Genomic DNA, 12,094 nt, shown 5'->3' with positions numbered 1-12,094 from the left:
ACCGGTTGTTCCGCATAACCGAACAGGCCCCTGGACTCAATTCTCCAGTTTGCTGGATAAGTACAAGTCAGTGTCACAAAGGCCTCAGCAACATTAATGGAAGACTGGGAAAATCTTTGGTTGTAATTTGGAAGCAATGTAAATCACTTCTCCAATACTTATTTCAGTAATTATACAGCCAATTGTTTAGGGAATATTTAAAATCAGGAAATGAACAACAAGAGGCCCAATGGGCCTGCATCACTCACCTGGTATTAATATCACACTTGTAATCTTAAAAGTGGATTAAAATACAACTACAGGCAGAATATCAGTGTTTGATTCATAAGAATCAATTAAAAGACTTAATTATGACGCCTGTGACCTTGAATGTCGTACAAGGACATTAGGTTGAAAGTGAGTCAAGGTCATTCATTTTAACAAACTTGGTAGTCCTTCATCCCAGCATGATACAGGCCTAATATCAGTACCCTGGGCCTTTTGGTTATTAGCTCACCTGGCAGGAAGTGCCAAGTGAGCTTATGCCGTGGCGCGGCGTCCGTCGTCCGTTTGTCCGTCCGTCCGTCCTCGTCCGTCAACTTTTCCTTTAAACAACTTCTTCTGAAGAACGGACAGGCCTAGAGTCATGATATTTGGCTGAAAGCTTCCTTGGTAGGAGCCCTACAAAGTTTGAGAACGAAAATGACCTTGACCTGTTTTCAAGGTCACAGGGGTCAAATATGTCAAAAACTTCAAACGACTTCTTCTAAAGAACTAATAGGTATAGAATCTTCATATTTGGCTGATGGCTTCCTTGGATAGAGCCCAACAAAGTTTGAGAATGAAAATGACCTTGACCTACTTTCAAGGTCACAGGGGTCAAATGTGTCAAACACTTCAAACGACTTCTTCTGAAGAACTGAAAGGTATAGAATCTTTATATTTGGCTGGTGGCTTCCTGGGATAGAGACCAACAAAGTTTGAGAATGAAAATTAGTTTGACCTACTTTCAAGGTCACAGGGGTCAAATATGTCAAAAACTTCAAACGACTTCTTCTGAAGAATTAAAAGGTATAGAATCTTCATATTTGGCTGATGGCTTCCTTGGATGGAGCCCAACAAAGTTTGAGAATGAAAATTACCTTGACCTTCTTTCAAGGTCACAGGGGTCAAATGTGTCAAACACTTCAAACGACTTCTTCTGAAGAACTGAAAGGTATATAATCTTTATATTTGGCTGGTGGCTTCCTGGGATAGAGCCCAACAAAGTTTGAGAATGAAAACTAGTTTGACCTACTTTCAAGGTCACAGGGGTCATATATGTCAAAAGCTTCAAATGACTTCTTCTGAAGAACTGAAAGGTATAGAATCTTTATTTTTGATTGATGGCTTCCTTGGATAGAGCCCGACAAAGTTTGAGAATGAAAATGACCTTGACCTTCTTTCAAGGTCACAGGAGTCAAATGTGTCAGACACTTCAAACGACTTCTTCTGAAGAACTGAAAGGTATATAATCTCTATATTTGGCTTGTAGCTTCCTAGGAAAGAGCCGAACAAAGTTTGAGAATGAAAATGACCTTGACCTTCTTTTAAGGTCACATGAGGCAGATATGTCAAACACTTTAAACGACTTCTTCTGAAGAACTGGTAGTTATAAAATCTTAATATTTGGCAGGTGGCTTCCTGGGAAAGAGCCAAACAAAGTTTGCGAATGAAAATGACCTTGACCTACTTTCAAGGTCACAGCGTTCAAATATGTCAAACAGTTCAAACAGCTTCTTCTGAAGAATTAAAAGGCATAAAATTATAATATTTGGCTGGTGACTTCCCGGGATAGAGCTCACCAAAGTTTGCAAATGAAAATGACCTCAACCTACTTTAGAGGTCACAGAGGTCAACAACATTTTAATGGATTTGTTCTTGAGAACTAAAAGGAATGGATTCATAAGATTTGGCTGGTAGCTTTTTGGAATAGAGCTAACCAATTTGAGAAGGAAAATGACATTGACCTACTTACAAGATCACAGGGAAAAATATGTCAAGCAACTTCTGAAGAAGAATCAAAAAGCATAGAATCTTATAATAATATTTTGCTGGTAGTTTCAACAGATGGAGCCAAGAAAGTTTGCGAGGGATTTTTTTTTAGTGCAATATAATATTTAATGAGAATATTTTGCTATGACTGCTTAAATATTCAGGTGAGCGATACAGGCCCTCTTGGGCCTCTTGTTGAGAAGTGGTTTGAAGATTTTATGACATTTGACCCATGTGACCTTGAAATGTGGTCAAGGTCATTCATTTGAACAAACTTGGTAGTCCTTCATCCCAGCATGCTACAGGCCCAATTTCAGTACCCTGGGCCTATTGGTTATTAAGTCGTTTGAAAATTTAAAGACGTCTGACCCCAGTGACCTTGAAAGTGGGTCAAGGTCATTAATTTGAACAAACTTGGTAGCCCTTTATCCCAGCATTTTACAGGCCCAATATCAGTACCCTGGGCCTTTTGGTTATTAAGAAGAAGTTGTTTGAAGATTCTAAGACATTTGACCCCTGTGACCTGGAAAGTGGGTCAATGTCATTCATTTGAACGAACTTGGTAGTCCTTCATCCCAGCATACTACAGGCCCAATATCAGTACCCTGGGCCTTTTGGTTATCGAGAAGAAGTCATTTGGAGATTTTACGACATTTGACCCCTGTGACCTTGAAAGTGGGTCAAGGTCATTCATTTGAACGAACTTGGTGGTACTTCACCCCAGCATGCTACAGGCCCAATATCAGTACCCTGGGCCTTTTGGTTATCGAGAAGAAGTCATTTGGAGATTTTACGACATTTGACCCCTGTGACCTTGAAAGTGGGTCACGGTCATTCATTTGAACAAACTTGGTAGTCCTTCATCCCAGCATGGTACAGGCCTAATATCAGTTCCACTGGCCTATTGGTTATTGAGAAGTCGTTTGAAGATTTTACCACATTTGACCCCTGTGACCTTGAAAGTGGGTCAAGGTCATTCATTTGAACAAACTTGGTAGTCCTTCATCCCAGCATGCTACTGGCCAAATATCATCAGCCTGGGCCTCTTGGTTATTCAGAATTAATTGTTCAAAGTAAAATATTGACGCCGCACCACAGCATAAGCTCAGTTGGCCCTTGGCATACTATTGGTATGAAGAGTTACATACAGGGTTATGGCCTTTGTTCAGTTGATCACTTTTCTGGGCAGTGTCCGATTCCTTAGCATCATGTTAGACTAGTTTTCCTGGCATAAGTATCCTTGGATTATCTTCAAAAGAAAAACAAGAGGCTCATGGGCCTTAACGGTCACCTGATGTATTTATACAGAGAGTTGATTTTGTTTTTAACATGAACAGAAATATTATTCAGTGACAAAAAACAATAAAACCAACTTATTCAATATCTAGCATACACATTTCAGACTTATTCGAAACTAGCACCTCTGATTCTAAACAAGGAAAATTTTAGCTGACTCCTTTGAGCCCCACCCTACAGCCCTTGGGGGTAGGGCTGGCTCAAAATTTTCATAGTATCGAACTGTCAACTCAAGGTTATATTTCCAATCAAGTTATTAACATGTTATAATCAAAGTATCATTCGCAATATAAACCATAATAAATTTGTGCTTATTATCAAACTGCTACCTAATACTAATAATGCTAACCCAAATTGAATTACTTCCAATGGAAATTAAACAAATGTTGGTCCAAAATGTGATTTCCCTATATAAACTAGTAAAGTTTATCCCCTCCCCAGGGGAAAACGTGAGACCCCAGGGTCATGAAATTCACAATTTCGGTAAAGCACCTTAAGACCCTTCCATTTATGAAGAGCATCTGATTCTACCATATCTGGGTCTTAAGGAAGATTTTTGAAATTTTAGTCAATTTGACCCCTTTTGGCCGCGCCCCTCAGGCCCCTGGGACTAACCGGCCACTATTTTTGTTGACCTTTGTCCATGGAAGGTCCCTGCAAAATTTCATTGAAATTGGTTCAGGGGTTTTGGAGAAGAAGTCGAAAATGTAAATTGTTTATTGACGCACGATGGACGAAGGCGGACAAAAGGCGATCGCAATAGGTCACTCGAGACTTTGTCTCAGGTGACCTAAAAGTCTTGTCGTGCAACTACCCTTCTTTGAAAGGGATTTTCAGTCTGAACCCCATTATTTACCATTTGATCCCTGTAAAGACATGGTACCCCGTCTGGTCCCATATCTTGTAAACGAATATTGCATTTTACAGTACCATGACCGTTACACGTTAGTACAGTGGAAGCTTGAAAGAGTTTCAATAAAGTTTTAATTTCAAAATAGAAAAGACAGCAGTTAAACTGCTCGTATATTTTTGACAATTTTCCAGATGAATGTTGATTAAAAATAGTGCATTGTTCTTGTTTTGATATCTGTATTGTCAATAAAATGGTTAGGAATCAAAATTCCACTGTACATCATCTTATTTGATATTCCGTCTTTGCATATCGCAGTTATCTTCTCTTGTGAGAAGGTATTGATCGTTGCGTCATTGGTTTGTGCGAGAAAATTACGCCATTTTCTCAAAAATTGATGACGTTACTCTCACAAACAAATGACGTAACAATCAATACCTGCTCACAAGAGCAGATAACTCTGCAATACGAAAAGACGGAATATACAACTTGCAAGTTTGTATTATATCTGTATCTGTATTGTCAAAGAAATAATTAGAAATCAAAATTCCACTGTACATGGTGCATTTACAAAATAAGACAAAATCACCGTCACTTGTATTTGCATATAAAGATGCATTCTATTTATTTACAAGACCAAACAATCGATTGGTCCAAGAGTATGGATATTGTCACGAGAGGATACAAATCTCGCACCAACATCTGGACATCCAAGACAATCTTGGCTGCTCTACATCTCCTCTCACAAGTTAACTCATTCATCCCTGAAATTTCATAATGAACTATTCCAACCTTTGAACTGGAAGAGTTCAAATGTGTCTTCAGGGGTGAATGAGTTAACTGACCCAACAGTCGTGAATTTACAATACATTTGTGGCATTCTGAACACCAGGTTTTTATTTCCAAGTATGCATATCTATTCAAGCCCTCACCAATCCAATCTTTTTAACACCCTCATCTAGTGTTTCTAATTTGTAGTCCAGCATCTGTTCTAGGCTTGAAATGGCTGGATGGTGAAACAGCTAGCTAGGACCAGTTCCGATAGAAAGAAAGTGAGCCGTTCTCTAAAACCCTGGCTAATAGCAGAACACCAGGGCTGGTTTCATTTATCGCATTCCAAACAGTTGGACCAGTTTATGAACAAAGCTAGTGATTTGATGTTGCTTCTGGCAGGTAAACCTTGACAAAGACTTCCAAGCCCTGCATTAACTCATTCACCCCCGAAATTTCATAATGAACTATTCCAACCTTTGAATTGGACGAGTTCAAATGCGTCTGCAGGTGTGAATGAGTTAACACTGATCCATAATCTTCAGACTTTATCATTGTTATATTAAACTAATAAAAGGATCAGTTTGTACATAAACAGGCCCCCAATCTGGGTGGCTGGATCACGGGGCTCGGCTATAATCTTCCTTCAGAAGAATTCATATGGTGCATCAAGTATAAACCTCAGTCAGAAGAAAAACATAAAACTAATACATATCAACTAACAGGTTTACTTCGCATCAAACACAGAAAAACGTGTTTAAGTATTTTTAAAAAATGTTATCTATTTAAATCATTAACTCTTCTGAAGTTAAAATTTGAATATTCACAGTATTTGAATTGAATAAATAAAACCACAAAGAAAAATTTTAATGCAAAATTGAATAACATTTTTATCATTTCATTTATCAGTACCAGCATTTAACGTCATAATTGGTTTTGATCATTAATACAGGACTGTACTACACACTTTTACTCGAACAAATCTGGTGGCTAAATGCAAACGTTCGGAACCATTTGTCGAGTTAAGTTCCCTCAGCTAGATGTCTCTCTTCATTCATGACGGTGATTCGTGCAAGAAATGAATTTCCTTCCATCAAACATGCTTTCCATTTTAAATCCTTTACACAACAATCAGAGGTTATACATACAAACAAACCTGTCAACCAAACTTAATGTTAAAACTCTTTTGTCATGTAGAATTCTGTAGAGTTCGGACCAGTTTCCTAATTTTTAAGAAATAACAAATTCATGAAAATTGAAATTATTCTTTGTATAGAAATTAGACTGCATTCACGTAGCCGAGTATCAGGCACTTCTCAACCTAACAGAAACAATCCTCCGAGATCACCAACCAAGGTTCTAATTGTGTAGTTCATTGTTTCAGGAATCATCACTAAAATGTTTCAGAACTTCAATACTTCTCCATTTATACAAAAACAAGCTTGATGCTATTACCATCCAACCAACAAAGTCTGTTAAACAATGAAATAATCAATTAAAACCAACAGAATACGTCATCAGGTACAGTTTATAGCATCTGTTTACAGAAGAAACACTTATATCTACAAACATTTTCTATAAGAAAACTCCACAGGTACAGCTTCAGTCTGTGTTATATTTCAGTCACATTCATTTCCCCGAACTTCATAAGTAGTCGGGAGTTACCATGTTGACGGCACGACAAAGAAGTCCACACTGTATCTGCATTACTTTGTAGGTGTATCGGATGCCGACTCACTAGTAGTAGTAGTCATATAGACCAATTCTGTCAAGTCTCCATCCATCCTCAACTTAATTGGAAAGTTTTAAATTTTAGTTTTGTTAACCTTTCTTCATCAGGAAAATCATTACAACGGATTAACATTTAGTTAAATGATAGGAATTAGTCCTTTATACACCAATTTGAGACATTTTTATAAACCCTGCCATTTTAACCCTTTCACCCCAATGTAACTTTTGTAGACTCTACCATGCATTGATATGGACGAGTCCATTATGGTCTACAGTGTTGAAAGGGTTAAGAACACTGTAAGACGAATTTCAGTTTTGGATGTATGGGAAACGTGAACAGACAATCCTTGACCTATGTAGATCCAGTTATCCGGAGATACGAGTCTTACAAGCCGTACAGAAACTCCTCCGAGCGAGTCTGTCCCCATCAACACGAAGTCAATTATTATACATAATATGATGATGTGAGAACGTCGACTCCTTGTCCATAGCTTCGGTCCATGTTTTGGATGGAGTTACAGATGAAAATGGAAATGAATATTTAAATGACAATGAAGTGATAGCCCCTCTTCCCCCGTAAATGAACAACTAGTCGTCCTCCTCCTCTTCCACTTCGTCGTCTCGTTTCCTCTTCACGCCCTGTGGGACTACTTCTCCTAAAACACAAACAGAAGGGGTTAGAAAAGCCAAGCATAACGCACAAAACATTGGATTACGTAAACAAACATAACTTAGTGGTATTAAAACAAGCGCTTTTTGCATTTTTAACTTTTTATATTTGCTCTAAATAAGGCTGCGGCGATATATATCGCAATATTTTGAATACAGTACGATTCACAAGATTCTTTTAGAGAGGTCACATTATTTTCCGTATTTTGGTCGTTTCTGAATTTAGTCTACTCAAATCCATTACAACATGACGAGCAACACCTCCAGCTCAGCATGCACGTGGAACGACTTGCATTGTGTGAAACTTTAAAATCATACCTATTTTGGATAAAGTCTATTTCCAGGTCCATTAAAAGTTTGCAACATATATATGTATCTACTGTTACTATATGTTTTGTGACAGACTGATACGTATCGTATCGTCGTGTTCTGTATGTATCATTGCAGCCTTAGTGCTAACTGAAGATTCTGTATATAATTTCTAATTGCATATATTGTCAGTGTGCCAACTCATCAATGCGTTGATCTGTTAAAATTTGGTACTACGCTAATATTTGAGTCCACTAAAATAAGTTAATTCACAATGTAAGCTTCTTCGATCTATACAGCAGCCTAATTAGATATATATACATAAATCAAGCTGAGCTTTAGTCTAGGACTTGGGGAAGAAGTATACTAGGCAAGTTTCAGCAAAATTTGACAATTTCTTCAAAGATTGGACCCATCAGTTGAAAGATGTTTTCTGGCAGTAATATTAAATTTCAGTGTTAATCAAATAGAAGTTGGGCATTGGTACTAAAAATCTGAATGAAGTTTAAGAAATCCTTCACAATTAATTATCACACAGGAACCATAGAAGCTTTCACAAACCTAAACTTTTGGATTTCATTCAATATCAAACTTGAGCTAGTAATTGATACTATAGACACATTGAAACTGAAGTTTCGTGAAAATCAAAGCATTCCACACAAGTGACGACACATAACGTCTATAATAAATCTTTCATAAACATTGGTATATTCTCAAGGTCCTTATCCTTTGTCACAGATTCCCAAAACAATAACAAATAAATTATCGAGTAGTTGTGGTCATGTTTACCTTCTTCCTCATCTTCATCAAAATCTTCATCGTCATCAACCTCTCCTGGTTCAAAGTCGTCTCCTTCTGAATCGTCCTGGCAACAAAAACATTCCATTCATAATTTGGAAATATTCTCTAAAGTCTAAAGCTACCAAAATAAATTTACTCATTCACCACTCAAGATACATTTGAACTCTTCCACCTCAATGGTTGGAATAGTTCATTATGAAATTTCCAGGGTGAATGAGTTAAATGGGTTTAAATTTTCTTTTGGGAAATTGTACATATCGACCATTTTTTTTTTTTATCAACATTGACTCTCCGTTAATTTTTTTTCGATGACCATTTTGTTTGAACACAAGCCAAGAACATTCTTCAAGGTGCACAATGATTTTATTAAGAACACTAGGCTATTGGCAGATTTTTAAAATTTCTGAAAACCAAACCTACAATTTTATAGTAAAAGTTGAAAATGTTCAACTGCCCAGGACACAAAAATGCCAGGATGAAGAGTTTTTTCCACAATCTTTCACGGAATTGTCTACCATTCTACTTATTCAAGATTTCTGTCACCCCTTAGGGAACGACAGATGGCACGTCAAAATGAACAATCATGTCAGGAGAACAAAAAATTCTGACGATACGACAGCTTTTGACTCGAGGGGTGAAATTAATTACAAATTTGGACAACAAATGCCTTTAAATAATTCAATTTCCTACATAAAGGTAGTGCTGGAGAGATCTCAAGCCTCAGGGTTAGACAATCAGAAATACCACCACTGGGGCTGTAGTTTCTCTCTCATTCGTACGTTAGGCCAGACAACAAATATATGTTTCCTGTAACATGTGGGAAAATTTAGGGTAGGTATGTAGGCAACAAATTTTATTTTAACAAATGGATAAAATGCTTTTATGTTCGCTTCACTACAGAGTAGTTCGGTTATCTAGCAGACGAAGAAAAGGTGGGGAAATGAGAAGGGATAAAGTATTGATTGAAGGAATAGATTAGGGAGACAGGGGAGAGAAGGAGCGGTTTATCCTATATGTATTTAATGTATGAATTTAATACAATGGCATGATTGTATTTTAACAAATAATTTATATATGGTTTATATAGGAGTGATCTTGACTCGAATAGTGCTGCTTAGATATTTTTTTAATGGCATTGGGGAAGATTCCATTACTCTATACAAGTTTCCTAACATGTTCACCACTGTAGACCATAATGGACTTATCCCCACAAATGCATGTTAGAGTCTACTAAAGTTACCTAGAGGCAGGGTCAAGATCCTGTTTTATGGCCGGACACAACCCAGTGTTTTTGTAACTAAATTTTACAACAGCCTGGTCTTTTATGAATTGGGAAAATATTGCATGATTTTAATTGAAATTGGGAATATATCCCCATTCTTTTGTCATTTTGTGAAATTAAGGCACTTTTAGCTAGGGGGGTAAACAGTCTGTATTCGGCTGTAAAACTGAGCAAACAAAATCCCTGCAACCTGTCAGAACTTACTTCAATATTGTCTTTCTGTAACATCTGAAGTGCTGAGACATCCTCATCTTCATCGTCCTCGTCATCAATTTCTTGTACTTCATCATCATCATCTAAGTCTTCATCATCGTCGTCGTCATCATCGTCGTCATCATCATCTTCTCCATCCTCTTCCTCATCTTCTGTCACAAAACAGTTAGACATGATTTACATACATCAGCGGGGGTCGGCACTAATAATAGTCCTGTACTAGTAGATTTCAGCAAGGACTAGTGAATCACCGAACCTTACTGGTCCTTTGGACTTGCGAAAAATTTGATTATAAAATATGAATATTTCTTTTTCAAATTTAGAAAACAGTTTAAAATAAGATATATTGCATGATTATTGTCAAAATTTTCATAAAACGTCACCATATTTTTATGGCAGTAATTATTTCAAGTCCCCTACAGTCGGTTACTTTTGCTGTTTCGTGCTGTAGATCGCAATGTTTCCTTATCAGGACATATGTGACTAGTTACAGTGACGAAGGACTAGTTAATAATCTATTCAATTAGTCCTGTGGACTACCAAGCAAAAAAAGTTAGTGTCTAACCCTGATCAGTTGAATTCACAACATCAAATGATACCTTGGAATCATCACATGAATCTAAATTCATGTTTCAAATAGTTTAATGTGAAAAAGTTATATGACATTTAATAGCGAGGCATGATGTCATTAAACGAGGCCGTATCTGAATTTTTGTTAAAATATTTAAGCGCAGGAGACATTATGTTACACTGCTGGCCACGTTAGAACATCTTTGTAGGACTAAGATATACAGTAGATGGAAAAGTTTGATATATCAGAACATTCAAGACATTTTTTGCCAGAATTACACAATGGGCCAATTTACCCACCTTCATTTTCTTCCTCATCGTCTTCTTCATCTTCCACTTCACCATCTACACCTAGAAAATCAAATATAAATTAGTAAACATTTGTTTTAAACGTGTTTCATAGTGAATGTCCCTTGAAATAGGATTACTGCCAATTAAACATGAGTGGGTTTTTTAATTCAATTTTGAATTCATTCACATGGGACAACACTTGTCTCCCTTTGACCTGTCCAGATCAATATATGGTTTTGGTTGCGACTGCCCCACATAGGCCTTGAACCCGCGACCCAGCAGTGGAGGGCTATTGGTAGCAGAATGTCAGACGCCTTAACCACTTGTATGGTAGACTATGGTAGAGTTACCTCAAGCTACCTAGGGGTGAAAGGATTAACACATTCACTGTATTTACCTTCGTCTTCATCCTCATCAGCTTCTCGGTCTTCCTTGTCGTATCCGTCTAAGAAATTTAGATTAGGTAACAATTTAAACATCTCTTCTTTATAGTCATCTAATGCCGTTACTTCGCAGTTAAATAAATCTAAATTTGATAGATTTTCCAGCTCTGCCTGAAAAATTAAAATAAGACATACTTAATAATTATTTTTAAACATTTTATTCAGGTTGGCAAGTATGAATTGTGAAAAGATTTATGAAGCACAACCAAAATGTTTTTATATGCGACGTTTTGATATGGCACCTTCATAAGACAAATGACCAGTGAAGTGTATGTACACAAAGGTGTAAAATATGTACGAGTTGTCCACAAATCATGGCCGAATTGACATCGATTTGTGAACAACTCGTACATATTTTACACCTTTGTGCGCATACGCTTCACTTGTTTAAGATAAAGGTGACCAAGTACATTAGGTACATGTCATCGAAATTTCACATAGAAACACTTTATGGTTGTGCTTCATGAATCTTTTCACAAGAAATAATTTAGTGTCGGGAGGAAAGGTTCCTCAGTTCCCCATTTCAACCTCAATCATTGACAAACTATGCTGTGTTCAAATGTCCAAATCAAGGTCAATTAAAAATGTGTTTAAATATCCTAATACAGCAGACTAGAAAGATCTGTTCAGCCATTCAACCCTCAAGACACATTTGAACTCTTCCAATTCAAAGGTTGGAATAGTTCATTATAAAATGTCAGGGGTGAATGAGTTAAACAATATAAATTTACAAATTTGACTAGTTATACAGGGTTCTCCCCAGAAATTTTTTAAGCCGATATGTTTCATTTGCAACGAACATTCAAGACGGACACGCTAATATAATACCTTATCAAACCTAAGGGGGTGGGGGTG

The 12,094-nt window shown here is 37.1% G+C and overlaps 1 protein-coding gene across 2 annotated transcripts in view; it reads right to left on the bottom strand.

Annotated features, from left to right (window-relative positions):
* Nucleotides 1–4,750: 4,750 nt before the first annotated feature.
* Nucleotides 4,751–12,094, bottom strand: part of LOC110464207 (acidic leucine-rich nuclear phosphoprotein 32 family member A-like) — an 11,877-nt gene continuing 4,533 nt past the window's right edge. For both annotated transcript variants that reach the window (XM_021519305.1, XM_021519306.1), the window contains exons 4-8: nucleotides 11,194–11,350; nucleotides 10,806–10,856; nucleotides 9,927–10,084; nucleotides 8,429–8,504; nucleotides 4,751–7,317 (exon numbers count right to left, since the gene is read on the bottom strand). In XM_021519305.1, the coding sequence (XP_021374980.1) occupies nucleotides 7,250–7,317; nucleotides 8,429–8,504; nucleotides 9,927–10,084; nucleotides 10,806–10,856; nucleotides 11,194–11,350 (510 nt within the window). In that variant the 3' untranslated portion in view covers nucleotides 4,751–7,249. The remainder of the gene's footprint in view (nucleotides 7,318–8,428; nucleotides 8,505–9,926; nucleotides 10,085–10,805; nucleotides 10,857–11,193; nucleotides 11,351–12,094) is intronic.

Source organism: Mizuhopecten yessoensis, unplaced genomic scaffold, assembly GCF_002113885.1.
Source record: "Mizuhopecten yessoensis strain PY_sf001 unplaced genomic scaffold, ASM211388v2 scaffold10973, whole genome shotgun sequence".
NCBI lineage: Eukaryota > Metazoa > Mollusca > Bivalvia > Pectinida > Pectinidae > Mizuhopecten > Mizuhopecten yessoensis.
The sequence above is the reverse complement of the archived record's forward strand: the minus strand, read 5'-3'. Positions and strand labels throughout refer to the sequence as shown.